The 19,467-nt window shown below is 28.4% G+C and overlaps 1 protein-coding gene across 11 annotated transcripts in view; it reads left to right on the top strand.

Annotated features, from left to right (window-relative positions):
• The window catches only part of CASK (peripheral plasma membrane protein CASK), a 934,116-nt gene that overhangs the window by 873,500 nt on the left and 41,149 nt on the right, over positions 1-19,467 (top strand). For 8 of the 11 annotated variants that reach the window (XM_067047816.1, XM_067047817.1, XM_067047813.1 and 5 more), the window contains 2 exons: positions 4,901-5,065; positions 10,278-10,352. In XM_067047816.1, coding sequence (XP_066903917.1) covers positions 4,901-5,065; positions 10,278-10,352 — 240 coding nt within the window. The remainder of the gene's footprint in view (positions 1-4,900; positions 5,066-10,277; positions 10,353-19,467) is intronic. The other 3 variants (XM_014416100.3, XM_067047815.1, XM_014416104.3) reach the window with 1 other exon arrangement.

The following is a 19,467-nucleotide window of genomic DNA, read 5'->3' as shown; positions in this document are numbered from 1 at the left end:
TTTAAACTTTAAATATGAAAAGAAAATGAAAATTGAGAGGAAGAAAATATATGTAACAATAATAGATGATAAAGAGGCAAATTATAAGTATAGTGTACAAAACTTATAACGCGGGCAAGGAAAATGGATAAAAGTGGAGAAAATAAGGGGAAAGAGTAAAATAAGATAAAAGTAAAATAAGGGGAAAGAGTGAAGTAAGATAATTTTACATTGTATTCTATTAAAAGAAATGTGATTATAACAGCTACATATCAAGCTAAGTAGATAATGAAGTTGTATGTATTTATATATATCGTAATTATTGCTAAGATAATTGTAATTTACAATTTTTCAAGTCCAAATGCAAACTTTTGATAATGTTACCCTTGGAAGAGCAGGAGCCCGAGGATACTTGATCCAAGTTGTGCTGACCTTAAATATCATTAACTCTGTTGAAAATAATTTATCTTCTCATGTGGAAAGGATTAATTACAAGGCTGTTTGAAAAAGTTGGCCGGTTCCTTCCCCCTGTTGAATATTAATGTACTCCGACACCCCTAACAGAATATTTTACAACTTAATAAAGAAGAGAGATTTTGCCGTGAAACATGGCGGTCATCAAGCCCGTTTTGTTATTGTTGAATAAATTTAACTAAAAGAGAAATAAACTGCTGGATAATTCATAATAATACTAGTTATATTACAGCTCAAAGAATTATATTTACTAATGGCGTAATAGTAATAGTAGTGATAATGAATTCTTACTTTATTCTGGGACAGGGCCCTTTATAATAACATTACTTACTCCCACCCTTGGCTAATTTGCCCTATCTACAAATTTACAATTTTTTTTTCTGAATATCTAAACACTGAAAATGACCTATCTGTTCCATATTGAGCATAATTGTTGGAGTTATGTTATAAATCGTAAATTTTAAGAAACAGTTCAATTTCTTTTAGTTGGAGCTTGTTATGTTTTAAAGCGTACATAGCCAATTTTAAACATACCTACGTTCAGTTGTTAATTGAATTTAGAGGTTATGAGTATCTCACACTAGCTCTATAGGCGCCTACCTCCTTCATCCACTCTAAATAAATACAAAATTCTGTATAATCCATGAAGGATCAGGGATTCATTGCTTTCAAAGGTTGTGCAAGGAGGTGATTTATTCATCCACTCTAAACATTCAAAAAATGTTACATAGCCCCTTCATCCAGTTACTTCTTAAATTGTTACTTAAGTGTTTGATATTTAGGTGTCAAGAAGCTCTGAAAAATAAAAAAAAATTAATAAACTTCGCTATTCTAAATAAAATATCAATTCATTTATAATAATTTAATCAAGGATAGAAGAATAGTAGCAGGTCTTTAGAGCCTTAGAGTAAAAAAAATCAGACTAAATTAATTTTTAAAAGAGAAGATATTATAACTAATAAATTAAATAACTTGTAAGCCTTTAAACAGAAACGAACTAACTCCTGATATAAAATATCTATTAAATGTAGTTTCTTTTTTTTCGATATTTTTTTTTAATTTTATATAAATTTGTAGTGAACCTAACTTTCTTATATAAATATTTTATTTTTTAGAGTTCTACTACTGGGTAGTTTCTCTACATCCTGTATCATATCATTATGTCATTATGATCAAATTTACTTGTTGTATTTTTTTATACAGTTGTAAATATCAATAAATAAATAAATAAAAAAAAAAGAAAAATTTTATTTGTTCCTTACTAATTTTTAACACATATTGTGAACGTTTTGGGGTTCATTATCTAAGTTATTTTTCCTTATTCGCCTATTTGTCAACATTATTCATCTCTTAATTTAATAAAACATACAAAATAGTAACATACTATCTTGAGATAAGTGGACACTGTCTTATCAGTATAGGCCAGCATACTGGATGGGTTTGAAGTAATGGGAATGGTGGAATTCGAAGGTGGGGATGTTACTGGATTGAGGGATGGAAATGTGGAATTCCGAAAGCTGTTGTTCGGTGGGTCGTTGCAGATTAGTTCGAGCGCCAGGAACAAAAGTTATTGGAGGAATGAACAGAGGTTTTAAATTGAAGAAAATCAGAAGGCAGTGGAAGAATGAATACATCTAGTGGTGACCTACGATACCAAGGATGAGAGACAGATGGCCGATCATCAAGGCGCTACCTACGCCCCAACAGGATCCTTTAATAATGTTTCTCTTACCCCTATCGAACGGATCCGCTACTTTGGACTACATATGGACAAACGACTAACCTGGAATCCTCACACAAGACTGAAGATAGGAAACTGCTCGTCGATTTCAACTATTACAGCACTTACTAGACAAATGGTCTAAACTTCCAGTTCATTGCAAAAGAACTGATCTACATGACTTTAATAAGTCCAATCTGGACATACGGAGTTGAGCTTTAGAGCTCCACTAAACTGAATTCCTCTGGTATCTAATCCTTACAATCCAAAATCCTCAATACTCTTTACTTTGTTACAAATAAAATCATACATAAAGACCTTAATGTTCCATATGTAGCTGATCTAGCCCGAACCAGATATCATTCCTTCAGTTACTAAGCTTGCTTCCTCTTCCATCCCTGCCTTCGGGGCGCCTGAAAAGAAGAGGACCACGAGACTTGCTAATGTAAAAACTTTATTAGAGTGCTACCAATGGGCAGTTTCTCTACACGCCTGCATCACTCTACACGCACACATGCAACTTACATCAAATTTACTCAATGTATAATTATGTACAGTTTTAAATTCCAATGAGAAAAAAAAATCTATCGTTATCTAAGATGTTAATTATGATCTAATACGTACTTTGAAAATCCCATCGTTGATTAGACCCAGTATTACCAACCTTCCAACCTGGTGCGTAAAATGTAATTTAAAAAAAAGATAGCTAATGATAAAATCACGATTTTTAGGGCAGGGAAAACTTAACACTTCTTTCCCAACGATTTTATAATTTAAGATCTTAATATTCCTGCGATAACTTAACATTTAGTATTCTTATGGAGGTAAGTTATGAAAATAAAAATAAAAATTTGATATGTAAAAAAAATACAGGAATTGTGCTAAAATGTAAAATAATTAAACTCTTACGGTCTTGTATTCTAAGGACTGTGAAACACGTATGTTGCCATTTTTTTATTCAAATTTAAATCACGTCTAGTTTTCATAAAAGCATTAATTGTTTTATCTTTCCATCTAGTAGAACCCTTTAACCCTTTGTAATGTGTGCAGAATTTTCATTACAATCAAATAGATGTTGCCTTTTTTTCAACTACGGAAGGTTGGAGAGGACCTCTGAACTATATTATCCTGAATTGAAGATATCCTTCCTTGGCATTTTCCTGCCGGATGGCCTCTTTGACCCTGATGTCCTGGAAGTTCATTAATCTCCGGAGCCTGCACGGCTGCCAGTGTCGTCGAGGGGTTTTCCTTTTCTTTGGCGTTGAACGCTTTCTTAGAGCACTTCTTCTATCTAGTTATAGTATTTTTCTTTCTTTCTTCAATTACAGACACTTCACTGCGTTTATTTCATCTCCAATTCTATGAGAGTGTCGCTATCAAATTATTTCTTCTTCTATTCTGCAACATTTGTTAGTTCTTTCTTTCGGTAAAGTTTAATAGATTAGGATCCTTAGAATTCACTCTTCATGTACAGTCGTTGATGATTAATTAATATAATCTTTAGTTTATGTATAAGCTTAAGGTTAAAGTCTCCAATGCTCAAGTTTGGCCCAAGCAATTAAGAATGAATTTCCAGTATACCCAATCAGTATAAACTTATTTTTAATGTATGCCGTCGTTCCAGGCTAAGTTTTAGGCCTTCATCGGGACTAAGGTAAACTATATACTATGAAAGTACAAAACAAACAAGGAATCAACAAAGATAAATAATATATATTGTGGAGGATTATAAAAAAAATAATATATAGAGAAAAATATTTAAAAATTTAGATGTATGAAATATGAAAATTATCTTCACAATTATTTATCGAAAAAAGTAGCAAGTCTCTTGACATAAATTTGCCAGAATATCCTGCAGATGTTTTACGCTCATACTTAAGTAAACATCTGCCCTGTATAGCTTCTTCACCAATTCTATTGGCTGTATATTCTTCTTCTTCAATCGGTACATCAACCCATTAGTGACTCCTGGCCTCTTCAAGCAGCTTCCTCCAGTGTCATTTGTGAAGTGCAGCCGTACTACAGTCGGGAACCGGTCTCGGATCTTCTCCAATACCGTCCTACAAACGAAGCTTCGGGCAGCTCCTCAGTTTGGTGGCATATATTTCTTCGTCAATGGATTATTTTAGACCTGATAGGGACCTACACTTGCGACATGGCATTGCAACCTACTCAGCTTCACGATTCTCATAAGTTCGAGCTCATTTAACAAGAAGTACACTTCTCTGTCCGTGCGCCGTGTCCATGTTGAACTATCTCTCCCTGAGATTGGATACATAGTGGACTATATTTCAAGGTTAATTATTTCTAGTTTGATTATCAAATTTATGAATTATATCGTATATTATTATAGAATAAAAACTGTTATTTATAAATAAAATAATTTTGTAATATTATCTTATCATTTGTTTTTATTTTAATCATCCAATCCTATATTAAATTAAATTTAGAATTTCTCCGTTAAGTTGTATGGTTATATCTTACTGCTTTATTAGGTACTATTGAACAATTTTTATTGATAACGGAAGATACGGAATCTTATTTGAAATGCTTCACCAAATCCTGTTGTTTCTTTATATTCCTCTTCAAGATGTGACTTTGGACTCGATTGCTAATTGAATGAGACCTCTCACTGCAAGCTAACACTGCCCTCCAACCTTACGGAACCAACTAACAACAAACCTCTACCTCTTGTCGTCGAGCATACTAACATTTTTTTTTGTGCAGGGTATAACCCTGAAGATGAACGAGGACGGTAAGTGTATCGTAGCGAGGATCATGCACGGCGGTATGATCCACAGGCAGGCGACTCTCCACGTCGGCGACGAGATCCGGGAGATCAACGGCATCCCGGTCGCCAACCAGTCTGTCTCCGCCTTGCAGAAGATACTCGTGAGTACATTATATTATATTATTTTTGTATTATTATATTATATTATTGTTTATATCCTATTCAATCAGGCTTCATATCTTTTCTTGGTTTATTTCAAAATCCTATGGAAATTACAGAAGTACGAGTGCTATTGACCATTATCCTTTAAATGTTTTTAAGTTTAGACGGTCTCGAAGGTTACTCCTACAATAAATTGCGATTTTTAAAGGGATGTTATATTTACTTAAAAATTAATTTCATTGGTTTCACTATCTCACTCCTTATGGTATTAAATCATTATTTAAAATTTTAGTTATAAAATTCTGAGTTTCATTTTCATTACCATCTTTTAGTCCATGGTTTGGAGGATTTACTTGGAAAGTTTCGATGGAGCATTAATAGGTTATACTTTCATGCTTTGAGGGTGTTGAACACGAATTTAAGGTTTACAACAAAAATAATTGTTTTTACTTAAAAATTAATTTCACTGGTTTCACTTTCTCACTTCTAGTAATATTGAAATTTTGAATTTTATTTTAATTATCTTCTTGCTTGAAATATAAATGGAAAACGAATTTAAAATTTATGAGCTTAATGTTTTTGTTCTAATAAAAAAAAAGAAAAAATTTATGCATTTTTCAACATCAACTATATCGAATTAAACAATAGTAAATTTAACACTTTTTAAGAGGGGAAGATTGTTGGAGGGGGAGGAGGGGGGGAGGGGTGCAATCAGCAAAAAAAAAATAAATAAACAAAAAAATATTTGTTTCTGCCGACGTTTCGACCTAATTTTCAGGTCTTCATCAGGGCTATAAAATAAAAAAAGATAACCATCAATCAAAGAAATATAAAAATGAAAATAAATAATGGACTAACAAATTTCTAAACATACATAACAATGAATTGAAAATATAAACTAGTCGATTAATAACCATGAAATTAGACGGTAGTAGATTGATAACAATATAAGATGAAATATAATATTATATAAGTAATAAGATATGTATAAGATGAGACACAACTTACATGTCTCTTCTCAACACCGTTGATAAACAAAAAACTTTCTTTTCATGTAAAATTTCGTAACTAACAAGTTTAAATTTTTCACAAAAAATTACTTCTGAATTCCACTTTAGTCTAGTTTTTAAATTTATTTAATTGGGATCAATTGTTTGGTCTGATTTAAAATATTATCTATTCATGATTTCAATGCAGGGCGTTTTTGTTTTTTAATAGTTATTTAATTAGAACTAACGAATTATTTTTTATTTTTGCCACTTTTTAAAAATACTTCATCATCGTGTAAAATAGACCTGAAGAGATACGAAGCCTAATTTAAGCTTTCATGTGTCAAACGACCATTCCTGCGGCAATAACAATTATATATTTATTTTACATTATTCTATATTATTACAAAGTAGTTCAAACATATATTAATTTATTTATCACATTCATAATTGATAACAATATAAATCTATAGACGTAAATGTATCCTAAAAAAAAAAGCTATAACGTACATACCACCAGAAGAATTTTTTTTCTTGTTTTGAGATCCTTAATTCGTATTTTCAGTTCGGGTTCTTGATCCTGAAAGACCCTTTATAAAATTAGATTATGTTGTTCCCTGATACATATGTATCAATACGGTGTTGATAGAAATAAATAAACGAAAACTCCTTCATCCAGCATTCTTTTGTCCCCAGCGAGCCTGTTGGTCGTAGAAGCAATTAATTTATAATTGTAGCTCTTCTGCAATAACGGACCGTAATAGCGGGCCGCTGCTACTAATTGGAACCGGATACTCAGTTATTTATAATCCAGGGCCTCATGGATCGCCGCACCGAGAACAAAACATTGACTTAGGACTCGCTTAATTATAGCTAAGTGAGATTTGTTAACGGTAATTGTTGAGGAAAGATAAAGCTGCCGTAACTTTGATGGCTGGAATTTCATTGCCCCCCTGTTACATTGTGCATTACGATTAGCCCTGGTGTGGTCTTGCCCTTCCAATTCATTTCCTCCTCTCAACTGCCTTACTGGGCTTAGTCCGCCGAATTAGTTAGCTTTTAGTTTTAGTGTGAAAGCACAGTTACCACTTTCAATATTTGCTAATTACCATAATACATAAAATTAATATATCGCTCACTCTTTTTAACGTCATTTCTCAAGAGAGCGATTTTAAAGTTCAAATATCAAAAAAATTTCAGTCAGCGGCTTTATGTTTTTATCAAATTTATTCTAATTTTGAACTTTAAAATCGCTCTCATGGAAAATCACGTTGTTTGAAATATGGCGCTGAAAAGAGTTTGCGGTATGAGACAAAGTAATGAATAGATAAAAATATAAAAATATTTTTTTTTTAAGTGAAACTTCTTTACTGACGTTCTAAAATAAAAAAAAAATATATTAAATTGATTTCATGAGGCGAAGAAACGCTCAAGATGAAACGGAAATGGTGGAGGCAAAGCTGGATGTGTTTTTCATTTAGATTAAAATATCTCGAAAAAAATTCAAAATTTTTTCTTAGAGCTTCCCCCGAGCTAAAGAGGCGAAAAGTGGAAAAGATAATAATATGAATGATGATGAAAACTATAAGTTCACAAATACATAGTATAATTAAATAAAAAAGCATTTAATAATTATTATTAAATAAAAACTTTATTGTATTTTTTAAAAATAAAAATCAATATTAATAAAGTTTTAATAGATTAATTCGTTGGCCAGTCCCAAGAATGTCACAATTTTTTTTATCATAAAAAACCAAAAACATGATTTATTTTTCAAATTATAGCAGATGTTTCGGTCAAAGAGTGTGTAAAGAAGATGTTAACTATCATATCTTACTCTAAACCTCAGCCATCAACAAATACTAGAACTTTGAAGTCTCAAAGGCGTGAGAGTCTCATGCATATTTGTTTTCATTACCATCTCATGCCTTAGCTTGCTTGATAACAAGCAAACCTTTACTGTGAGATCCCCCTATTTAGTACTCATGCTTCAGGTATGGTCATTGACAAATGTTGCTAGACAGTAATAAAATAATTTAAGAATGTTGTAGAAATAATCTCTGGATGTCTTTCTAACTTGTTGCAATTTTATTTTAAAGTATTTACCAGAGTTTACAATTTGAAATTTGATGTGGTGAGCGATAAAACACAAACCTAAATCTCTGACCTTGTTTCAGTTAACACCGGTAATATGAACACTTCACAATAATGTTAAAGGAAAGAAAAATAAAATGTTCAAGAAAAAAAAAAGGTTTATTGGGAGTTGGGAGAAAATATAAGAGAGGAAAATGTGAAATTAAAATTTAATAAATAAAGTAATAATCTGAATTTGAAATGAGAGAATTACTTATTTATATTATCAAAATAAAAAATCATTAATGAGTAAAAAATTAAAACCAAACAAATCTAAAAAAATATTTTTTTTAATAATCAGACTAATTAGTAATAATGGTAAAACTAAATAAAAAAAATATTTGTACTACTGATTAACTGATCTGTTAATGTTCTTTTCCCACTGAAGGAAATTATTAATTTGTTTAGTTCATATATTTCTTTAACTTTGACTAAAGAAACAATAAAAAAAAATCTGGGTACTTCAATAGGTAGTAAATACAATGTAATAATTTTACCTTTCTCCAATCGAGACAGGCAACGAACTTCTGTTAGACATCAGCAACAATGCACATGTTAGTGTTATTAGTACACAAAGCTGATTTTTTCTCGTTTCAAGCTAAATAATAATGAAATAAAACAAAAACAACTGTTAAACATTTTTAAAAATAATAAATAAAACTATTTCTGGTTTTCCTTTTAAAAACAAAAAGTTAAAATATATATAAAGGGCTCTAACAAAATTAATCATTTTTTTTCTTTTTATTAAAAAGATAATTTTAGGATAAAGATTACTCTTCATAGTTTTATAAAAAAAATTGTTATTTTTAGTCATCTTTGCAGGGAGTGTGTATTATTGAAACATTATAATTAAAATGGTGTAATTTTCACTATAAAAAAAACAATAAGGAAAGGTTTGTGTATTATCTTTTATGCAGAATTTAATTAGGTAAATTTAGAATACTTACCATCCTAGTCCTCCTAATTTTTAACTTGCTTTGGATAAATGTTATTTTGCTTGAATAGTAGTGTTTTTATTATTATGTCATTATTCCCAAGAGTAATATCATTCCTAATTGAGAAATTTTGAAAGGTTGGGCATGATCTATGATTAAACCTGTAGTGATTACTGCTTTGTTCGTTCATTCATGAAATTCATTACTTCCTAGATAACTTTGGATTCTTCAATCAAATTTGTAATAGCTGATTCTTTATTATCCTCAGTCTTCTCTCTATTTTTCATTACAGTATTTTTACAGTACAATGAAAGCATTGATTTATTTATTATTATTATTTTTGTTTTTTATTAACTTTAGAATATATTGGTTGTTACAATTTTTGTGCAGAAAACTTTTTAAATATTCAACTAAAATAGGATTTACTGTAGTTTCCAAAGTAATTGACATTTCATTTATTATTAATGAAGTTAAATTTGTTTTGTTTTTTCCAATTGATCTATCAAACCCTTATTAAGGTAAGATCTTAATTCCAGTTTACTTTTTGATAAAAATATTCAATTTTTTTTTTTTTCAAATTTTTCTTTGTTGGATATTTTATTAGTATTTTTTTTTTGTGAATATTTTATCATTAATCATGTTATAATGTTTTTATTTACATGTCTAGAGAAAAAATGATATATGAAGGACTTTATGTCTGGTTCCACCCAAACCACTTGAAATGCATTTTTGCGCTTACCTTCAAAATAAATTAAAGTTATGCTCTAATAAGTAATTTATTTCTTAAAAGTTTTATTGTGTTCACTCATACTATAGTAATGAGTATACCAAAATTTATTAATTGTTGTGAAAATGTTAATATATTTTGTTAAATTCAAATAGACAATTATACAATAACTGTGTTAGTAAACTAAATGTTAATGGATTATTTGTATTCTTATCAGCCTTAGCTATTTCATTATCAAAATTTTGATTTATTATTATTTTGGCATTAACTTGTGCTGATGTCATTTTTTCTCCAAAGGCTACATTCTTTCTTTGTTATTTCAGGTATCAGCAAAGGTAAGGTAGTAACAAATAATTTTAGTTTGATATTTATATTGTATTTTATCGATGCCATTATTATTGAAGTTAATATATGTTATGTACCTCAGAGAGAGGCGAGAGGGTCCGTGACATTCAAGATCGTGCCATCATACAGAAGCGCACCACCGCCATGCGAGGTACAAGTAAGACCATGTTCTCTCTACCCCTGCCTTAGGGAAGCTAGGACGAGTCAGTCCATCGGCTAGGGTTTGAATCAAGTTTGCATTTTCAGCATTGCTTCTCACCCTAGTCGATTAATTCTTTGAACCTTAGTTTTAATTTGTCTTTTTTTTTATAATTTAGTTTTAATTTTTTCAACTTATTTTGTAGATGAGATACAATGTATTTTATAATTTATTTGTGTTGGTTTTTGTTTTTTATAATTTTTTGCTTTATTAAAATAAATACACTTCCATTAAATGTTTATCTGTTAATAAGCACATATAAAATTAAGAATTGTAGTATGAGATTTATAAAAGTTACAGTCTAATAAGGCTGGTTTTAACGAGGATAAAAAGCTAAGAATTGAATATTAAATTCTATTCTTAAAAAATAAAATGTATGGTCTATTAAGCATCATAGTAATGGTCCAAATGTTTCCAGTTTTTACCAGTACTCCATAGAACCCCATAATGTTATATGTTTATGCCCTAATGTTGGTAGTTAAGTATTTTTCCTGTATGTTATATTTTTTATAAGATACTTTTAATCTGATGTTAAACTGTTATCTCCACTGTTTAGTTTGATTCCCTAAAAATCCTTATTTTGTTTGTAAATTTATTTCTTTGTTTACCTGTTGATGGTTTTTGTTTTATTTTCCTATAGCAACTATATGTTTAATGTTTTGGTGAGTACCAATTTAGGGATGGTTTATGAATAATTTAACTGATAGGTGTGGATAGTTATGAAAAATTACTTCTGATTGGTTAAAATATAGATATATGTATTTGATGTTAGGTAAATTTCCATATTTTATTAATGAAAAATATTTACTGAATTTGTAATAATTCTTGTAATATTTAGTATAAGGGTTTTTGATTATTTCTAAATATATAACTGTCTATAATTAGAATCTTTTTAATCTATATATTTTTTTTCTTGTGCCACTGAGGTTGAAATTGTAAACAGTAAGTTATATGTTGCGCATATTAGTATTGAAATCTTGAAAATTGGGTTAATATGATGAAAATATTATTATAATGTTTATTACCTGTTCGTTTATTTTTCGGATAAGTGAAAGTGTAGTGAAGTGCCAAATGTTGCGGAAGAAGGTTATTCAATTTTACGAATCGAAAAATGAAAAAAATTAAAGAAACGGACGTTTATTTCTCTAAACTACAAGTCTGTGTCGGTATCATATTTAAACTTTTTTATTCTGGGACTGAAATAACAATCTCTGATGAACTGTGGTATTGTCATAACATCCTACTCCGCAGCTCCTGGTAAGACTTTCAAGTTCTAAACATTATTTAACCTTTTTTTTTAACCTTAGTTTAATTTGCATTTTTAAATTTTTTAATTAATTAAAATACTATTTTGTTTGTTGTATTAGTTATACAGGCCCGTTAACGGGTTTGTCTGAGCATGCGTTTACAGAGTTCAGCTTAATTATTACCCTGCTTATTTGTTTGTTTAATGAATTAAAATTTTATATTTGCCTTCATTCTGAGTTATATCCTCTTAAAATGGTGTATTAGTAGTAATAGTCCTGAATTAAAATTTAAATAAATAATAGATCATAGTTTTAGAAAGAAGTAGTAAAGTAATACATTACAAGACATTTTGTGACCTTAATTCTAAAATCTCTTAGCTACATTTGTTTATCATTTGGTAAGTTACAAGTGGATTTTGATGCATTTGTTTTCTATTTAATGTTCAAGAACCAAAAAAAGGTGCTTTGAAATCACTTGTCAAAGGATTTTTTCCGTTCTTATAACTTACAACAGATAATGTATCATATTTTAAGATTCAAACAAAAAAAAAATTACTTTAAATAAAAATGTAGTAAGGAGGTTTTGGAATCAAGGTCACAATTTATAATTACATCATAAAAATCATATTATTATGAAATAATTTTATTTATAATTTAAAATTTACCATACCTAAAGGTTAATCAATAAATTATTTTAAAAAATTGGTTAGGCGAATAACAAAACACTAACTAAGACATCATAAAGTAATTTTCTGTATTGATAATTAAATATATTTCATGTTTAAATTCCTTTGAATGTCAAATCTATAAAAAATTGCAAGTCAATATTGAGTGTCATAAAATGAGCCCCTGAATGTTATTATCATTGATTGTTTGAAGTGTAGAAAAATATATAATATAATAAAAGGAAGATGCAGCCAGAATAACTCAAATTGTAAGTAAACTGTTTATTATGAGCCAATGTTTCACCACGCTTTGCAAGGCTTCATCGGGGCTAAAAAAAGATACAAGCGACTAAAATTATGTGGGATAGTAAGAAATAAGATAACATGAAATCAAAGTAAACTGAGGTGTAGTTTTAAAAATTATGTTTTAAAATTTTTATAAAAACTTAATGAAAATGGAAATAATAACAAATAAAAAAAAAAAAAAGAGAGAGAGAAATATAAAAATATAGTACACACTAAAAGACTAAAAATAAGGGAAATAAACATTAAATAAAGTTCAAGAAAAAAAGTAAAATAGTGAACAAAATAGGCTGCTGACCTTTAAGAATGAAGGAAAGCGAAAAAATGGCTTCAGGTGGATGCGAGGTATCAACAGAGTAGGTCAGTGTGGTGTTAAACGATTAACAAGTTATGTCACATTTGAAAGTGAAAAAAGATGTAAAATAACATTAGGAAATATAAGAAAATATTAAATATAGGTAGAAATTAAATGATAATTACCGTGCCTCCCTCTCACCTACCGACATATCTTGAGCCTTAGGAAACTAACATAATTGTTCTTTTAATTTTACTTTATGTTCTGCTTTTCACAAGCTAATTCACCTATTATCCTCACATGTCTTTTATATGTTTTTTATATTCATTTCATATTTTTCCCTTATAATTACATTTATTAATTAAAAATTAATGTATTTTTATTATATAACTTTACAACCCATCTTTTATCTTTTATATATAACATTTATATCTTTTATAAGTATTTTATATTCCTCTTAAACTTTCACTTGATACTTACACTTATTTACTAATAATTAATGGTTTTTATTAAATTTAGAAAGTGCCCTCACCTTCATTTAAGAATGAAAGAAAGCAAAAAGAATGGCTTCAGGTGGATGCAAGATATCAACAGGATAGGGGAACTAAACGGTTAACAAATGATGTTATATTTGAATGTGAAAAAGATATAAAATAAATTTAAACTATGATAATATTATGAAATATAAGAAAATATTAAATGATAATTTACATAAATATATACAATAAAAGGGAAATATATATGTATATGTATAAATATAAATAGACAGATTGATAAAATCCTCTAAAATTTTTAAAAAATGGATACAATTAAGAAAAGAAAATATACAAAGTTGCAAACCTGTTGTAAATTTAATAAAAAAACATTAATTATTAGTAAATAAGTTTAAGAGGAATATAAAATATTTATAAAAGTTATAAATATTATATATAAAAGATGGGCTGTAAAGTTTTATAATAAAATACATTAATTAATAATTAATAAATGTAATTATAAGGGGAAAATATGAGATAAATACAAAAAACATATAAAAGATATGGGAAGATAATAATAGGTAAGTTAAGTTCTGAAAAGAAGAACATAAAGGAAAATTAAAAGAACAATTATGGTAGTTTAATAAGGCTCAAGATATGTCGGTAAGTGAGAGGGAGCATCATAATCTTATTTTATATCTTTTTCTCTTTGAAATGTGACGTAATTTGTTAATCTTTTAACACCACACTCCCCTACTCTGTTGATACCTCGCATCCACCTGAAGCCATTCTTTCACTTTCCTTCATTCTTAAAGGTCGGCACCCTATTTTGTTCATTATTTTACTTTTTTCTTGAACTTTATTTAATGTTTATTTCCTTTATTTTTAGTCTTTTAGTGTGTACTATATTTTTATATTTCTCTCTCTTTTTTTTTTTATTTGTTATTATTTCAGTTTCAATTACATGTCTAATACTTTATTGTATTACTTGTTTATTTATACCAGTTTGCATGTTATTTTTATTTATTTTTTAATTACTTTTATTTCATGTTATCTTATTATCTTACTCTGTTACATAATTTTAGTTGTTTGTATCTTTTTTAGCCCTGTTGAAGCACTACAAAGTGGGGGAAAACGTTGGCTCATAATTAATAGTTTATTTACTATGTAAATTATTTTGACCACATTCGGGTCATCTTCCTTAAATTAATTACACACGATCAATTAACCATCTTCCAATAAATATATGTATATATTCTATAGAAAACCACTTCAGTTTTCTGTTTATTCTTCTTTTTCATTTGTTATATAAAAACAGGGTAATATTCTAATTATATGGCTAATGTGTATGATACATTCAATGCTTGATAATAATTAACTTTACAAAATTCTTCCTTGCTCAGACAAATAGTTAATATTTTTAATACAGCTTTTTGTGGATTCATACATGCTTTATTTATGATTTTTTGCTTAATTTATGATTGTTTTTGTTTTATTTTGGCAAGCTTTGTAAACTATGTTTTATGTTACTCTAGATTTTCATTTTTACATTATTAATTTTTGTATGCATGATTATATTAACCTGTATGTTTTATGTTTTTAATAAAGTCATTATAAGTTTCATTTTTTGTTTTTCATCATTGCACTCCATGTGACATTGTTTGCACTATCAAATTGATGCATGAAATTAACTATAAGGAAATGAATTTCTGGAAGGTATTTTGTGTTAGCATAAACAATGATACTCATCATTGTTGTAAAAAATAGAACTAATACAATCTCTCTAAAAAAAAAAGTAACTTTAACTTGAGAAACATTTACATTAACAACCAAATGAACATTTTTAAGTGCTGAGTTCAATCTTAATTAGAGGCCTTTTATGCTTAAATCCAATAAATCCAAGTTTTTACATTTTATTAGAGACCAAAAATATTAAAATTAAGAATTCCAGAGAAAATATAATTTTTTGGGGGGGAAGTATGGTATTGATATATATAAAAATGAACAATTATATAGGCTTAATTATTTTGCCATCTGAATGATAGGGTTTTTATAAATCTGATTTTTTTTTGTGTTTTAGTAAAACAATCATGTCAAATTAGTTGAAACCCCCCCCAAAAAAAAATATGGTTTTTAATCTTGTTTATTTTTTAATTATCACATAAATTTGAGATTATAAAAATACTATAGTAAAAACAAAACAAAAGAAAGCTTTAATTTTATTAGAATATCATATTTAATTTTTTAAATAAAACTTTAGATAGTTTTTTCAAAGAAAAAAATTTTTTTTACCTGCTTCTCAAACAAAACTTAAGTTAAAAACTAATTTTCATAAAAGTTGATTTACTGGGGTTTAGTATAATAGGCCTCATTTATCCCATTATAAACTATAAACCGTACCTAAAAAACCTGTACCACTTCAACCTATCATGGAATAAGTTCCTTGTTAGAAAGTACTCTATCAGAATTAATAGTTAAACTAGGATACAATCTGGTCATAATTACTCTCAACCATTAGCTTTTTTATTTTCCAATCCATTGAAGGGTCATGTATTCACTTTATATGAATCTATTTGTGCCCTAGGAGAGTCCCCAGAGTTAATGCCCGTTGAGTAGATTCCCAGAGGTAATCAACGGCTGTAGAATAGAAAATAAATTTTCTGTCACATTTCTTAACCACTCAACTTTTTATTAAATATGAACATTATACGATAAGACAAGACTTTTTTTACATACCATAAAATGTGATGTGATAGTCTGCCATTTTTTGAGATTTCTCTCTCCATTTGGTGGTGTTATATGAAGCCATCCTTCATTCGCTATTATAATTGTCATCAAGCGAGATCAGGTCACCCTTCTTCTCCTTTATAAATTATCATCAATACGGTTTTGACTATTCTAACATGACTTACTTTAAATCAAGAACACTCCCAGTTAATTTTGACTAATTTTTTTTTTTTTGTAATAAAAAATTATTAGTTTTCAAAAATTAACTATTTTTTTAAAGATTTTATTTTAATGATAAATTTACAGTCAGTACCTATTTAATGTCATTCTTTTTTAAGTCGATTTGAAGCCACTTTGTTAACTAATCTCTACCTGGAACCGTTTTGACATTAAAGCAGATTCAAAGTTACATCCCTTGAAATAAATTTAATTTTTTTTATCAAATGAAGCAATTAAAAAAATCAATGAAAAGTAAAGCTTATAAATTAATTTCAAAAGGTACAGAAAAAAAGAGATGAATGAAAAAGAATTGTGTTTGATAGTCCGAAACAGATATGAATTTAATTAATTCTTTTCCAAAAGCAATCCATATGACATCCAATATGAGTAAACATTCCATGTACATATTTACTTTAAATAATAAAAGGACAACACCATCTCTCCTCATATAAAAAACTATTATTTATTTATAAAACTATTATTATTTCATTTATTATTTTAATGCTATTGTAATACAAGGCTGCCTAAAAAAGTACAGTAATGAAACCCCACAGATATTATTTCAGGTAGTTGGTGAATAAAAATATACTACTTACCAGTTCATAAAATTAATCATTCATATTTTAAGATGCAATACTACTACTTCGCAAGTTGCAACAAAGTTACGAAAACAGTGAATTAGAAAAAAAAAACATTGTCTCATATTTGGTATTATAAGAATGTGACAACCCTTGTTGATTTGTATAAATATACTTATGCGACATGATGAATTGGAAAACTCATAGCTTTAACAACAAGCCACAAGAGAGCGCTTATTTGTAGAATTCTTTGTTGGTCTATTCTTACCTTATATGTAGAAATCCCACCTCATTGCTTGTAGCTTTTCATATCTTTTTAATTAATTCACTTTAAAAGCAAATCAGGTAAGTAATTTTAAAAATACTTCTTCTTTCTTTGGTATTTCTTAGGAAAATGTTTATCAACATTTTCATTTTGAAATTATCATGTTTCTTACAGTTTTTCATACCTTATTATTTTGATTTCACTATGAATAAATGAAAATTGTAAGACATTTTTCAAAAAACTTCTTATGATTATTCCAATCATCAGCTTTAGATTTTTTTTAGTGATTTAAATCTGATAAAAAAAGGAATCGTGTTCTAAACATTCCTTTCTGCTTTTTAAAACTGTTGTATTCTTTGTTACACTTTTAACTGTCACAGAATCTTCATCTTATGTTTTATGTTATAAAGGAATTATTAGATATTATTATCTAATAAAACTTACTAAAGTCACAACGAGGATTTGAGAAAATCAAATAATTGAAATCTATCCATATATTAGCTCATGTGATTACTGAATCTATGTGATTTTGACATACCTGTTGTTGAATATTAACCCAGGAGAGGTGTAGCCTTGAGCATTTTGCTCGTACTTGGAAATAAACGCCTATATTTTCCTAGTAATTCATCTGCTTTGTTTATACTTATGTCTATTTTCTGTTAAACCATTGATGTTGTTATTGCCGCTTGTTTATGTTATCCCCTCTTTTACCTCCACACCTATACTCAATTCAGTTTTACTCTGGCCTCCATGCAACAGTAAGACTGAGCACTTCTCTCACAGTACACTCCTAACATGGCATATTTTTTTTCTTATTTCCACCTCCTACATTTCTTATTTTAAATCATGAACTGAGGCAAGGAGATCTTAGATCTTTTGCGAAATCTGAATTTTTCAGCCCCTATCGATGGAAGAACTACAATTTAAAAGTTCAATTTCAAATGACATTAGTAATTGTAAAGATTTTTTTTATCATCACATCAAACACTAAACTAAACTAAAATTCTGTTAATAATTGATGTGAGATACAGGAAAATCGATATTAAAAAAAATTGAACCCTCTTTCCATTCTTCATTGGATTTTACCAGTGATAGGAAGTTTTATTTTGTTTGTTGTTAAGTATTTTATTGTAATATAAAGGATTTTATTTTTTTTAAAAAAGTACTATGATCAAATTTAAAATTCATAATAATTTTCCGTGGAACCTCACAAAAAAAAGGATGCACAAACCCTCATAGTTTTTTCTTAGAAGATATACACAGTTCTTTTGCAGGGTTCTACAACACTCCTGTGATGATTTTCTTCAATTACAAAGTGGTCAATCCTTCATACTTTATGTCTGTCGGTATTCACTGATACAGTCCTATTGACAATTATGACGCTGCTCTCAACTTAAGTGGTTTTTAGTGTTGCTTGCATTCATGTTACAACACTGAAAATTAAGATTGTTACAACCTGTTCCAACACTGGTTATGACAAATTTTCTATTTAAATAGTCCTTAATTTACTCCTCTTCCATGTTATCGTGGTATGGGTATCATATTTATCTTGGTGCGGGGAAAGCTGTTTTGTGAATATTCCAAACTACACACCTGAGGAACAGTGAACAAGTTCAGTGAAATTTCCAAGCTTCATTCATAAGGAAGGAATTTTTTTTTTTTGAGGAATTGTTAGTATTTTAAAAAAGAGGATTGGTGTCTGATTTAAGTCAAAGAAATCAATCAAAGTTGAACCATTACAACTATCATCTAACTATTGAGGAATGAGAGTGGACAGTATTTTGGTTGTTTAATATAGACAATTTTAGGTATATTAGTCTTCATTTAATTCCTTTTTATTTATTTTTTTAGAATTGAATGAAAGACCACTAGGAAAAATGAAGTACCTCACTTTTTCTGAATATTCAGAAAAACAAAGTTTCTCCTAAATGCATATTATTTGCTGTCACACATTATTTAACAGTAATTTTGAGCCATTCAAGCTATTTTTTCTTTCTATTTTGACTTTACCAATATTTTTTTCATCCAAAAAATCTATCAGAAAGAGTTGTTCTTTTTAAATTAATTTATAAACACAAAATAATATTTAATTTGATTACTTTATCGCAATACAAAGTATAATAAGAAATGAAAAGAGATGGTAAATAACTGCTCATGGTCTTTAAGAAAAAGTGTAAGTTTTTTAATATATTTGTAACATATATTTAATATATGTTGTGGTCAAAAAGAACAAAAATAGTTAACAACTAGGACAAAAATCATCTTTGAAATTATACGGTAAATTATATATATATATATATA

This window comes from Halyomorpha halys, unplaced genomic scaffold (genome assembly GCF_000696795.3).
Source record: "Halyomorpha halys isolate HHAL.00 unplaced genomic scaffold, Hhal_1.1 Scaffold111.1, whole genome shotgun sequence".
In the NCBI taxonomy this organism is placed as follows: domain Eukaryota; kingdom Metazoa; phylum Arthropoda; class Insecta; order Hemiptera; family Pentatomidae; genus Halyomorpha; species Halyomorpha halys.
This window is presented reverse-complemented; position numbering and strand designations above follow the sequence as displayed.